Raw genomic sequence first — 14,100 nt, forward strand, 5'->3', positions numbered from 1 at the left:
GGGCGCTGCATTGCTCATCCTGGAGTAACACAAGGTAACAGAAGCTCACCAAATCCGATGAGATACGGCAGTAAGACGCTTCAAAGTTGCGGCGTAACGATTATATAGTACATATTCCCTTTTCCCAGACCGACCCCCATGGGTGCGGCTATTTTCGACCGTTAGACCTGCCCCTGGTGCCACCGAAAATAATCCAGCGTGCTATATCGCATCGAAGAACGCCTTGCTAATCGAACCGCATAATCTCGATTCGAGTGTATGCTCGAGATCAACCATATACATGCCAAAGCAGTACTGATAATGGCAAATCACTGCAATCCCGCGTGATAAAGAGCGTTCTGGAACGTCTCTGCACCCTCGCCATTGCCATTGAAGCCGAAGAAATTAAACCTTGAACGCGCAGAAGTCAGTATCGCATCATCATCATTCACTGAACAGGAAAGGTGGGTTGTTGATAGCCGTAGAAATCGGAACAGGCGTTGGCGCCGGAAGAATTTTGGAGGAAGACGTACCAGTCTTCCACGTTTAATGTTGTGGGTACAATGGGATTTTGTCGTCCATTGCTACTATTGCTCCAATTGTCGTCGGCTGAAGCATTTTGCTGATTCTGCTGCATCATGTCCATCTGCTGATGCCATGCTTGGGGGTTGTTATGATCAAAGCCTGCCATCGACACCCCGCCTTGCAACTGCTGCTGGGGCGGAATTGGTTGTTGGGTCGCCTCGTTCGCTGGATGCATTGCCATTGTCTGTGGCCGCGATAACGCAGGATCCACAAGGCTGTGGTTCTGTGACGGTGACTGTTGCTGAATGCTGAGATTTGACTCTGCAGGAAACAGCTGATCAGGTTGAAAATTCTGCCACAGTTCCTGAGAGATATTGGGCGATTGACGTGTAACCAAGAACAGATCGGGAGGCGTACCCGGATACGAATACGAGGGGTTGAAGGGGGTTGTAGGGCGCGTTCCAGACCGCGATGGTCCCATGAAGGCGTCATTATTTTGACGTGACATCTGCGGTGACCCATGTGTGATCTGTGGCATTTGCGGTACTTGCGGTAGATCTCGAGAAGGGGTTACAGCAGGTGTCTGTGGCCTTGAACGCTCATACGATACTTGCGGAGCTGGAGGAGCGTTGACTTGCGGGAAGCCCCCAAAATCCATGTCATCGAACTTCCGCTTCTGTGCTGCGTCTTGCGCAGGCCTTGGAGGCGGCTGCGGCATCGACGCTTTGTTCTTCTGGTGTCGCTTGCCGGCGGCCTTCTGTAGGCGCTCCTCCAAGTGTTTGTTACCCAAGATGGATTCAAATAGAGTGTGCACCATCTTAGCCACAAGCCATACCTTCGAGACCTCCTTGAGCGCGTCCATGCATATCTGCAGCCGTTGCTCCGTAGCTGAGACTATCGACTTGTTCGACGACCGCATTTGATAGACGTGCATGATGAGGGCGGAGAATAAGCTGTATACGATGAATGCCGGCGTATATCGTATTTCGTCATGCGCGCGAAGATTTTCAACAATAGACGTAATCATGGCAGCTGCTTGGTAGGCAATGGTTCGAGAAGGATAGGCGTGCTCATCGAATCCATTAGCATTGTTCGCTTTCGGAGAACCCGCTGCTGGCATGTGAGCCCGATGCAAGAGACAGAGCGTCGTGCTACGATGCGTCAGTAGGAGACTTTGAGCGAGGATATGTGAACATACTAGTAGTTCGAATGTAACAGCGCCGCCCAAAAATGATGCCGCGACTTGTCCCACTGCACATCTGGAGGGCAATTCTGCAGCCAATCGGCAAGTGCCATGTCGCTATGGGTCAAATCAAGAGCGTTTCTTCTGAATTTGGAAGCGACCGAGTATTGCTGGGAGAGTACCAGACCCATGATTTCACAAAGCTTGACGTAGTTGATGAAGAAGTGGACGTGTACCGGATCGGGCGGATACTCTGCGGGTCGATCAGGTTCGTCCTCGATGAAGTCGTCCTCCGTAATCATCTCAACATCTGAATCTTCGGGGTTAATGGCAACGGGTCGTCCAAGCGCGACAGCTACAGAGCGGTCTCGCGAAAAGAGCGACCACCATATCCGCTTCCAGAGCCTCTTGTCGGATTTGGTGAGTTGAGAACCCTCAACGCTTCGATGCATGCCCGAGCCTTGCGCCACGACTATTCCGACTCTACTCCAGTAGAACACATTTTTCGTGACGTCTTCGGGGCCTTCCCAGTACCATCCCATGAGGATGGTAGACTGTACAATGGTCACTCTATCATCTTCATAGTTGGCGTCGAAGAGAGCTTTCGCCCGCTTATAAAAGGTCATGGCTGCAGGCGTGGTCGAGCCATTCGCATCCATAAGCTGAGGGTTTGTGCAGACCCGCGACCCCGCCAGCAGGATAGCTTGTAGCAGCAACAACGAGGGTGGGTTCTTTGGATCCCTGTATTGTCGCATGAATCGACTCCGATTTATGACTGGCACCACGGGAGCTACCCATTTGAAGAAAGCCTCGACCAATTCGTCGCACAACGCTCGTGGGGGAAGCAGAAATGCGCCTCGCTGGTGGAGGATCTCGATTTCCATGTTGTCCAGCTCGTTCACGCGTGCCTTTGCTCCTCGGACGTTTTCAGGCAGCGGGTAGTGTACGGTGTCGGTGGTGCCATAGCGGTCATGGACCAGCAGGGAGAGGTTGGAGGACTCGCCCAGGTATGCGACACGGCCGGCTTCTTTGATGGGCGCACGCGCAAATTTGGGCTTCATAAACTGCACGTACGTGCCATTGTGAGTGGCCTGCTGGGCGGCATAGGCTGGGGAGACGGTCGTCGAGGGGGTGCCGTCAGGCGAGTTGTACACGGTCGTCTTGTCGCGCTGCTGCTCGCCAGGAGTGGCACTGCTCGGTGCGGGGGAGCGATCGTCTTCGCCAAATTCACTGGAAAGGTGTGTTAGGGGCTGCCTTCCTGAATGTAGTGAGCTCATACCTCTGGGAGTCCTGCGTCTTCACCGCGGCCGTCTTCTTGCGCTTGGGGGTGGGGATGCGGCACTCGATGGAGAAGGCGGTGCAGTTGGTGCATGGCACACCGAGGCTCGCGGCGTCGCAGCGCACCTGCAGACATCAGCTCACATTGCGACGAGTGGTCGCGCCATCCGCGACGATTACTCACTTTCCGGGCATGGCAGGCTGCTGTGTGTTAGCACTTTGATTATCGCGATGCTCGGTGCCTCGGCACCACGTTGGCCTCGGCTCGTGTGCTCACTCGCTCGCTCGCTCGCTCAGGAACAGCGACGCGCTTGAAGCCCAGAGTCGCGGATGCGGGAAAAGAAATGCGACTTACTCTCGCAGGCCCTGCTCGCGCGCTGCCTCCGGAAGGAAGGGTGCCCCGGAATCTGTGATTGAGGCTGGGCTGCCGCGTTCCTGCTGCTGGTGAGCACTGCTCGATTGGAGATGGATGCGCCCGCACTGGCGGGGAACGTACGGAGGGATGCCGCCTGGCTGCGCTGCCAGCGGTGGGGGCTGCGGTGCGGATGCCGAGGTCGCCATGAAGCTGTGCTCCGAAGACATGCTTCCCGGTGTCTCTGGCGTGTTCGTGGTGGGTTCGGCGGTGCGCTGGCTGTCTGCACGACGGCCGTTGCGCGAAGCGTGACTTGAAGCCAAGCTTGGTTTAGCGTTAGTGCCCGCTGCTGCTGCCCCCCAGAATTCAGAGCTCGACTGAACAGGAACCGCGAAACCTGTTTTCTCTTTGTCCAGTCTGTAGAAATCTGCAAACATTCCTGCCATTGCGTTCGTCATTGTCATGGTTGAGATGCTCATTGTTCAGAATTTCCATTCCCCAACTGCGCAATTCGTACCGTCCCGTTGTAATTAGCAAATATGAGGTCGATCTGAAGAAGGCTACAGTGCTGATAGCCCAATCTGGTGCTCTGTCAATGCTCGAATTGCATCTACTATATACGTCTTACACAGTTGGTGAGGGTCATTCTGCGCAAAATGTAACTGTGGTATGGCATTTCCGCGCCTCATTTCGTGCACGGGCTCTCCGTGTAAACGACTCTCCAGTGATTGGTGGACAGCCACACCTCGATCGCCTACATCATGCCTTCGTTGAGGCGCAGCACCCACTACCTAGTTGTGAACACCGCTACGAACATGCAATTTCCACAATGTAGTAGAAATTTTCGTACGGACAACTATCTATTATGGCTGTGTGCATATTGTGGTGCGGAAGATTCGGAAAGTCTCATGTAGGGGTAAGGGGTGGCTTGAAGTCGTCGATAATTTGCAATTCATTTTTAGATGTTTCAGATTCGCCCGAACGGGCCTCTTGCGCCTTTTTGAGACGCTCTGGTCTCCGACCGCTAGCAACTTGGAGCCGCTCTTGGTCCTCCGTGTCTTCCTCGTATCCCTAATTAGGATTGCAAGTCTACATACCCGACTCCCGCCAGCGCTACCCATATCCTACTGTGGGCGAGCAAGGGCTTCGAACACCTTGATCATGATTGCTTGTTGCATTGAGTTTCGTCATGGGGGCAGGCGCAGATTCTTTTCTTCCGTGATGATCCATGGCTGATGCCTATAATGAGGCTACCCCTCTTCGCCGCTTAAAAGCATCAAGCTTCACCCGCTTGTTGTCGGGGCTGATATACTTTAGCACGATATCTCCAATCCGCTCGTGGACGATTTCATCTTCTGTTGCAAAGAGGTAATCATCGTGCTCCTTCGGATCCAAGTCAATGTCTAGTTGCTTGACCTGTGCATAGAGATGAGCATACCAGTCACTGCTCGAAGTATATCCTGCTAACATACCTCCATCTCGAAAACTAGCTTCATCCAACGCTCGATCCTGCCTTGAGTCCTAGGGATCTCGAATGTCATGTGAGTCGTCTGACGGACGATTCGTGCTGCTACGAGTCCAGTCTCTTCCTTCAATTCGCGCACCGCAGCATGGAGGAGTGACTCATCGGGCTCATCGACTTTTCCGCCAGGAATCTCCTACGAATGGGTCAATGCATGTCACAGATGAAAGTACTTTGAAGCCCTCGAGATATCGCAAGATGTGCCTCTTGGCACCTGTACGACCTCCTCACGAGATGCTAGGTTAACGTACCCAAAAGTCTGGAAAAGCCGATTCGGACGATGCCCGCTTGACGAGAAGCAGCTCTCCCTTCTCGTTGAAGACCACAGTCCCCGTGCACACAGCTTGGAACTCGGGATTTTGCTGCAAATATTCTCGCTCTGTGACTTTGTATTTTTGCAAGCACGGGTCGTAGTCGAAAGGCGAAACCTCGGCAGGAGCAGCCGCCATATTGCTGTCGTTGGTATTGGAAAGAGCCAAAGCAAGTGTCTCCATCTTGGACGCGGGTTGCGTGGTACTTCTACTTGACTGGTGCCTACTGGGGAGCGGTCAACTACCACAGGTGCGGCTGCCTTGTACTCGCAAGGCGGAATTCTCTTCGGGTTGCGCACGGCTGCCAAGATATAAATCTTCCGCCCGCGAATGTGTACGGAGGTATCCAGGCGCACTTGCCATCCACTAAGCGATCTTCTTTTTACCCTAAATGGACGTCGCCATGCGAAAAATTCAACTTCGACGCGACCCCCTGGAGGCCATCACACATGCAGAGCAACCTCTGAACAATCTTCGGTGCCAGATGACTCCCATTGGCTCGATTCATGGTGCCTGGCGATGTCATGCGACCAGCCTGCGCGGAGAATGGTGCAAACCATGACATATGAAGATGATGTTCTTCTCCGCGCGCGAACAAGCATGATCCACCTCCACGTCAAGGGTCCCACCGGCGTGGTCGTTTTGGTGGAGTCAACCAACTAGCCCCAACGGGCTAGGCCAGGCCACCGCCTCAACACGAACACTCACTTCACAGTGTTTGGACACGATGCTCGACAAGCGACAAGCCCTTCACCACCTGCGATTGTCATCATCCAGATCTTACGGTCGAAGATGTTGCACTAGATTCCTGCAATGGCCCGAGTCACCCGACTAAATCACAGCCTTTACTGTACACATCAATGGCTTCTTCTCCCAAAGAACGTAACAATGCTGATCCCTCCAATTTCCGCTCTCCTCGCAAAGCTCCAAATCGAACGTGTGAAGCACTCTCGTCATGATCAAGCGCATCTCGTGGTAAGCCATGCTATATATAATCAGCCCTCCGCGACTTGCAATAGCGAGGCTTTACACTTACTTTTTGCCTAAGCAATCCCTAGGTCCAACATGGAAGGGCTGCAGGGCGTGTCGCTTGTCGCTTTCGAATCGGGCGTCTCCAAGCCAGCGCTCAGGGATAAAAGAGACCGGGTCCTTAAAATTGCTGGCTGACGTATACATGGCTAGATGCGGTGCGCTGACGATCCACTGAATTAGTTAGTTGTGTGAGTGGACCGGAAGCTCGAAAGGAAAACTTACACCCGGAGGAACATAGTGTCCGCAAACAGTCGAGCCTTCCGGCGGCGACACTCGGGGCCTCCCAGTAGCCACAGGTGGGTAGAGTCTCAGCGCTTCCTTGATACAAGCATTCAGATACGGCAGCGCAGCGCACCTTTCGATGGTCATGTCCTCAGGCGTTTTGATTGCTCCTCGTATCTCGGTTGTCAGTTTCTTCATGGCCCGCGGATGGTCCAGCAACATCGCCGTCAAGCCAGAAACCAGCGTCGCCGTAGTCTCGGTACCAGCGATCATGAAAAGGCCCGCGTTGTTGTCCATCTCGGGGCGCGAAAGGCCTTTCTCTTCCGACTTGTTCAACACCAGATCCCAGATATCCACACCTTTGTGCTCGCGGCCTCTTTCGAGTCTTTTGGTCACGCGCTCTTCGGCAAATTTGTGATGTTCGTATCGCTTCTTCGTCATGATAGATGGCGGGATGAGTGCTTTGAAAGCTTTCTCCACAAGTGGATAATGAACCATTAGGCCGAGGCGTGTCCCCGTCTTGGTCGCAGCGAAGATGGCGGTTACCCATGGGTCGTATGTCGCATTCGACAACATCTGAAGAGGCTCTCCGAAGGTCAAGTCGCCCATGACGTCGAACGTGGTGAAGTTGTACATCTTGAGCATGTCGAATTTGTGGTTTGGGTCTCTTTCTATGCCTTCGTGTAGCTTTTCTGCAAGTAAGTTGACATATTTCATGAAGAGCGGTTCTTGCTGTTTGAGCGCGCGCTCGGAGAATGCAGGATTGAAAAGGCGGCGCATGCGGGTGTGATCAGCGTCTTGTGCGATGATGAGAGAGGTAGCTCCGTTCGGATTGGTATGACGGTGCCAGGGTTTATGAGGCATGCCTCCCAAGGTGCCCTTACTACCATGGCCGTAGATGTCTTTCCACGCATCGGCGTGAACAAAACTGACCTCGTCTGGAGCGATACGAACCACGCTGCCATACCGCTCGTGAAGCAACGCCACGCGTTTGTGCTGTTCGCCTTGCCATGTCGCGAGCACTTCTGGTACATGGCTTACTGCGGCGGACTTGGGGCCGGGGAACTTGCTCAATGGATGGAAGTAAAGTCGATAGATGCCCCTGATCACAAAATGGCCAACCAGCTATCCATAGTCAATGCCTGACGTCCCAATATCCACTCAGCAACTCACGATAGCAAGCACAGAGGTAGCAAGTTGTCCCCCCGAAGCATTGCGAAAAAGCCTGTACAACGAGATAGAATTGTAGTCAGTAGTAGTATACATCATCCCTGTGTCATGAAAGAATGTTCGCAGAGGCTGTTTCCTGGAGAGTATGGTAGTGAGCGCTTGATCACGCGGTTTTATATATGTTAGTCGTGAATCGGAGCCGGAATTGATCGCTGCGATCAGGGAAATTACGTGGTCCCCTGGCTTGGTACTCTATGTGACTGCGTGGCGGACGAACAGCGGCTAAGTACCACGGTGCCACTATGCGACGGGCGCTTTATGCTTCCGCGCCTTAGGAGGGCAGTCATTGGCTTCCAGAGACGTTGTTTCGGAGGGTCGGACACGGCTTTCCGCATAGCGCTGTGTGGCATTGCGCAACAACCACCAAATACCATCTCCGCAGTGACCACGGTCGTCGTAAGCGTTGCATATCACGCGAAGGCGCAGGTGTTCGGGGGCCAACGTAGGACACTGTATCATGGGTCCGTGCAGGTGGTCGAGCAAGAGCTAAGAGTTTCGTTTCTGGGTCACGTGCAACTTCCGATATCTAGTCGTCAAGGCATTCCAGATCCACCGAAGCCAGAAGCGAACAAAATGTTGAACTGCGTGCAGGTTGCGAATAGCATCATCTTAAGCAACTGCAAGGCGCCGTAAGCATTGGAATACCAACATGGTGAGGACTTGTCGGCGACGAATACGATCCGAGAGGTATCATGAGAGCGCCTGTAAGACACTGCACATCCCCTCCGGTGTTTGGTCTTGAAGAACGAGAATTGCGAGCTTGTAAGTCAACATTTAGCTGGAACTTTAATTTCACTTGATTATCGTTAGATATAAAACTTGATTGGAGGCGATCATCTCCTTCCCTAGACGGAGGAACTAAAGGTTCTTCGCTGTAAATATGGCGCCTTCGTTGGTACTTAACTCTACGCAGACTCCGTTGCGGATTTTGATCCACACACTCTGATACTATTGTGCTATGCAAAAGTTCCTCGGCCACCTTTGCATGGTTTGAAAACCTATCTCATAGAATTTTAGCCAATCTATGTACTAGAGGAGGCTGGTCATTGGCCAGATTTTGTCAAATTTGACTTTTTGGGCCTGGTAGACGTCATAAGGGGGCGCCTAAGGCCTCTTCTGCAGCTGAGCATCCCAGAGAAGCCTGGTACTCTCTACACTGATCCCGTTCATGGATGTCTTGATGATATTGGCAAGGGGTTGTCTGGGTGAGACGGTTTCTGCCAAAATCCTCCCTGTGGCGAGGCCTCAAGATTGCTTGGGTCTAGGAGATGCTGCAGGCTTAGAACCATCTAACTTCCGATCATCTTAGTATTCCTGTAGAGATCGAAGTAGGACGCCGAAGGTCGAGTGAGGGAGTTTCACGGCTGAAGCCGTATGTACTCAAAGCGCAGGTCCAGTATTAGGACGTAATCTAGTCGATGTCCGGTATGTTGCGATCTCAAGAAAGGCTCTAGACGTAGACCTAAAAGTTGTATGTGACTAATCTGACCGTAGTGCGAGATGAGATGCGGCGAGATTGCTACTTTAATTATAAGCGAATCCCTGGAGTACTCGAGTGCGTTTGGACGGTATATGCTTGACACTACGAGGAGCTATTCAAGGGGAAAGATCAACGTGAATCGTCGATTGCTAGTGAGCTAGCACGAAATTCTATTTATCTAGGTTTCATAAGCTAACCTATATTGATATGCAGATAGCAGAAATAAAATTCTGCACATGTTTAGTATGGAATAGAAGTTTAATCAAGTAATTAGGGGATTCTGTTCCTAGTCGCTATAGCTTTATAGTACTGGTACGCGCAGAGTAGCCTCTATCTAATCAGGCATTGGTAGAAAGCACACAAAAATTACGTTTCTGGTCTAGAATCATGTGGACGTGAAACTCTCGGCTTGAAGGGGAGGATTTCCTGAGACACGCAAAGAGTGGGTTTGAGTAGATCTTACCTTGGACTTGTTGCGCACGTTTTCTGCCACGTTACGAGGCGCCGATCTAGGAGGCTTCGATGGGTTGAGGATGATGTTAACCCCAGCCTGGGTGGCATTGTGTCGGGGATGTACGCTGTTGACGAGTACCGAGTAGGGTTCTGGGGAACACCAGAACGCGGGGTCGGGGTTTGGTAGCGTTCCGCAGCGGCCTACGATCAGATACGGAGCCAATTGCCCATGGAGCGTCATGGTCGGGGATTCTGGCCAATGGATCGATCACGATGCCCACGCCTGGGTGGGATGGGGCAGTGACTCGGGCACATGAGGGTGAAACTTTGTCAGACGACGGGCTCGGCAAAGGGAAGCCGATTGTTTTAGGAGGTCAGATTGCACTTGGGCTCACCTGAGAAGTGCGGACATGTGGAGTAGATCAGCCCCTGCATCATGAGGCTGATAGGGCGATAGGAACTGTTTCCACTCCGAGGTTGGTCGGCGGCGGGACCCCAAGCCTGTGGAGCGATCCCGGGTTCTTCCGAAGCACGTGTCGTCGGATGAGAAGTGCTAGGGCATATCTCGGACAATGGTAAAATTTTCAAGAGGTTCGAGCTAGCACATGCCAGGGACTTGTGGGCATCGTGAGATATGGCCATCATGGCTCAAGCAGCTGCAGACGAGGTGGCCTTCATAAGGCGCATCGGGGCGTCCTCCCGCCGTGCTCAGACCCACCTGTCGGAGATGCATCTCTGCCTGCAAGGCTGCGGACTTGGACGAGCGGCTGCAGAGCAATCTGGCTCGCCCGTGTCAGGGGGCCATGTAGGTGTTCAAGCATCGGCTTCTCACCGACTCTTGTCTGCTTTCCGGTCGGCGCATCCCCGGGGCGCGGGCCGAGAGGCAGCCGCGACCTACACAGCCTGGGGTATACGGTGGACTCAACGCCATGCGCCGAAGCCGTGATGCAGCTGCTGTGCGCGCCCGGCCACACAAGCCTGGCTCGCATGCGCGCACCAGGAGGATCGAGGAGGCCTTGTCTTCCGTTGCTTTTCCCGTGTCCAGCGCGTGTGCCCCGGACCCCCACATTCCCCAGGCAGTCACGGAGGGGGTGGTGGGTGGATGATTGGTCTGGACTTGTACACAGCATCAGCACGATTCGTATTGCTGAGCGGGCGCCATTGCTTCCAGAGGAGACGGTGGGCTACGCGTGGGTCGCGGTAGAATGCTACATGAGCAGTCGTGCCTGCCGAATGATAGAGGAAGGAGCGCCGCGTGCCAGCTCCAATACTCCCATCTCGACACGAAGCGCACTCATTCACTCCCTCACACGCTCGCTCTGCTCACGTGTACGCCGTCCGTGCCGCGCTGCACTGGCTGTGCAACTCGTCCCTGTATCTCACTCCGAGAGGACGCCTCGCCGATTATTCACCGTTCACCGCTGCTCCCCAGACGCGAAAACTGAAATTTCCTGTGAGGTGGGCCAGCAAACTCTTCAAAACCGCCCCAACCAGCAACCGTCGCCAGCTCAGCGCGTCCAGCACACCCCGCAACCTCCAGGCACACCCTCGCAAGCCCGCGCACTGGTGCCTTGGACATAGATGCGTGCATACATACCTCGCGCACTGCTGTACATGTCCTGCAACCATAACCCAGACGCACGCCATCTGCCCGCCTGCAGCATTCATCATTGCGCGACCGGGGTCCCGCTCGCTAGGCCGAATTCTCTTCATCCGAAAGAGGCCGACACAGAGTGGGGAAGACTTGGGGCAGCCCCTGCACCCTAGCTGCTGCTCAGCTTGGCCTTTTTGGCGCGGGATGATTGTGGCTGCTACCAAATCCACCCGCTGCCACTTAAGTACCTTCCACCACCCTCCTACCCCGACTTTTCGACTCCCACGCCGATCACATGCAACCTTCCAACCAACCCATAGGTTCTTATAACCTATCTAGTGTCCTCAATCACGACCAGACACAGCAACAGAACACTTCCCCATCTCAGAACACTCCTCAGACCACTGCCGCCGCTCCCATGGCGACGGCTACCGTGAGCCTAATGGCCCCCCTCCTCCAGAACGCCCAACAGGACGAGCAGAGGCCCTCTGGAGACCTACCACGCCCTTACAAGTGCCCTCTCTGTGAGAAGGCCTTTCACCGGTTGGAGCACCAGACTCGCCATATTCGCACACACACTGGCGAGAAGCCACACGCCTGTACTTTTCCTGGATGCTCAAAGCGCTTCAGCCGTTCCGATGAACTCACCAGGCACTCACGCATCCACAACAATCCCAACTCTCGAAGGGGCAACAAGCAGCACGCTGCCGCCGCCGCCGCCGCCGCTGCCGGCATGATCGAACCCAACACCATGGCTCATATGATGCCCCCGCCCAGCAAGGCCATCGGTTCGCGATCCGCACCTAGCTCACAGCTTGGATCGCCCAACGTGTCTCCTCCGCACTCTTTCTCCAACTACTCGCCTAACATATCTTCGGATCTTGCTTCGTATCGAAACGGCGGCAGCAACAGCAGCAGCCCCAACGGCCTGGCACGCAACATCGACCTCCTCGCTGACGCTGCTTCGAGATTGGAGCAAAGGCATGGACATCATTACTCCAACCGCCACGTCACCAGTCATGGCTATCATCCCTATCAGAACAATCATAGACTCCCGGGACTCGCGCAGTATGCCTACTCCCAGCCCATGTCGAGGTCGCATTCACATGAGGATGATGACCCATATGCGCACCGAATGACAAAGAAATCGCGGCCCGGTTCCCCCCTCTCCACCGCACCTCCATCACCCACATTCTCGCATGACTCATGCTCACCAACGCCGGATCATACCCCGCTTGCAACGCCTGCCCATTCTCCGCGGTTACGCCCGCATGGCTTCAATGATGTGCAGCTCCCGCATCTCCGGCATCTGAGTCTCCACCACGTGCCAGCACTTGCACCTATGGAACCTTCGACCAACACTGAGGCACCATACATCCCCGCTCAAACTTCGGGCGGTCTTCGCATAGGCGACATCATCTCAAAACCAGAAGGTGCCCAGCGAAAACTGCCTATACCGCAGATTCCGAAAGTCGCCGTACAGGATCTTCTCAACGCACCAAGTGGACTTTCCTCGGGAAACTCGTCCACGACGGGATCTGTCGCTGGCAACGACCTCTCGGAGCGGTTCTAATGATTGGCGCGCACTGCACCTCACTGCATGGAGTTTCGGCAGCATTGTTTGAGTTTTCTGCTTGAGCCAGCGAGCGTTGAATTTTTGTTAGGGTATAGAAAGGTGTCGGATTACGGTGCCGTAATGCCTACAGGCAGTAACGAGCTCATGATTTTGGGTTGCAAATTCTCTCATAGACTTTCTTATCGTTGGACCGATCATACCCGCGGACCCATTTACCGCAGTTCTGTATCACCACTTCTACCGTTGCTTATTTCTCATTCAACTACCTGGGCAGCTGCTTATTGGCAGCGTTCACGCAATACTAGCTCAGCGCGTAATCAAGACTCTCCGCCTAAGACCTCACCCTTACTTTATCATTACGAAATCGGAAACAGTGACGTGCTTTTGATGCCAAGTGAGGTAGCAACAGGGTCGCACGCAAGGAATACCAGCCCAGCGGTTGAAATGCGGGACTCGCAGCGAATCTTCTTCCGCTTCTAGCCCGCGGATTTCCCCGTCGGTCGAGCCCAAAGACGTCTTCCGAGCAACGTACGGGACGCAACTCGTCTCCGCACCTTTCCATTGTTTCCCCAACCCGAGATGCAGCAAGGGGTGGGCGGTGAACGATACCCGCGCTACACAGCATTCCAACCCTCTGCGCAACCACACTTGTCTCTCGGTCGGTCAGGCGACGATCACCCCAGCTGCTCTCTCCGCAATCGCACGCCCCGGTCTTTTCACCGCACTGGTGCAGGTACAAGTGTCATCATCAGTCATGCCCGAAGTGGACAGGTGTCGCGGCCGCCGCGGGTGCCCTCAATTCACCTGCCGAGTTCGGCCACAGCGCACCCCTGGCTGATTGCGCACCATGCCTCACTCCGCCGCGCGCTCGGCGCTCCTCGGGGGAGTTGGTGGAGGCTGTGGGTCCTCTTCTGATGCGGCGCAGGCCAAAACGCGACGCCGCAACCTAAAAAGGGGCCAGGCATGGTGCGCCGCCTGGGAAAAGTGAATGCACCCCAGACCCGACGCTCCGCATTCATGCGTGGTCATGATCGCCCCTGCGGCTCTGTTTCGCACGCTGGGAGCATGCCACACGTCTTGTGCGCCGCTGCACTTGGAGCGGCGCTATCGCAGCCAGCGCGCGGAGAGCGGGACTCGACGTGTCCTCCGCCGTAGATAGATCGCCCCCTACCGAGACGACCGGAAAAACCAAGATACGACAGAGTCATGGCTGACCCTCCCCACGAAAACGCCCAGCTTGTCCGGATCACAGCTGCTATTCTTATCGAGGGGTTACGTCGTAAGGATTGTTGCGCTGTCATCCGCAGCCAATGTCAGCCCGTAACGCCCTTGTAACACGTCCTATCTCATCCCATCACACAAC

The 14,100-nt window shown here is 54.4% G+C and overlaps 4 protein-coding genes across 4 annotated transcripts; 1 reads left to right on the forward strand and 3 right to left on the reverse strand.

Moving 5' to 3' along the window:
* Positions 1-308: 308 nt before the first annotated feature.
* CTF1 (Transcriptional activator of fatty acid utilization) lies at positions 309-3,160 on the reverse strand (the record flags this gene model as incomplete). Its single annotated transcript, XM_056209782.1, has 5 exons — positions 309-390; positions 513-1,655; positions 1,703-2,917; positions 2,967-3,071; positions 3,150-3,160. The coding sequence occupies 5 exons, from the start codon at positions 3,158-3,160 to the stop codon at positions 309-311; spliced, it is 2,556 nt and encodes an 851-aa protein (XP_056076604.1).
* Positions 3,161-4,556: 1,396 nt separating this feature from the next.
* N0V89_000965 (uncharacterized protein) lies at positions 4,557-5,333 on the reverse strand (the record flags this gene model as incomplete). Its single annotated transcript, XM_056209783.1, has 3 exons — positions 4,557-4,733; positions 4,790-4,975; positions 5,091-5,333. The coding sequence occupies 3 exons, from the start codon at positions 5,331-5,333 to the stop codon at positions 4,557-4,559; spliced, it is 606 nt and encodes a 201-aa protein (XP_056076605.1).
* Positions 5,334-5,981: 648 nt separating this feature from the next.
* N0V89_000966 (uncharacterized protein) lies at positions 5,982-7,673 on the reverse strand (the record flags this gene model as incomplete). Its single annotated transcript, XM_056209784.1, has 4 exons — positions 5,982-6,135; positions 6,187-6,353; positions 6,405-7,529; positions 7,578-7,673. 4 exons carry the CDS (start codon positions 7,671-7,673, stop codon positions 5,982-5,984), a joined length of 1,542 nt encoding a protein of 513 aa, XP_056076606.1.
* Positions 7,674-11,519: 3,846 nt separating this feature from the next.
* Positions 11,520-12,734, forward strand: N0V89_000967 (uncharacterized protein; the record flags this gene model as incomplete). Its single annotated transcript, XM_056209785.1, has 1 exon — positions 11,520-12,734. A coding segment is annotated over one exon (1,215 nt), but the record flags the coding sequence as incomplete, so codon positions are not given.
* Positions 12,735-14,100: the final 1,366 nt, after the last annotated feature.

Source organism: Didymosphaeria variabile, assembly GCF_027946475.1.
Source record: "Didymosphaeria variabile strain IMI 356815 chromosome Unknown scaffold_1, whole genome shotgun sequence".
NCBI lineage: Eukaryota > Fungi > Ascomycota > Dothideomycetes > Pleosporales > Didymosphaeriaceae > Didymosphaeria > Didymosphaeria variabile.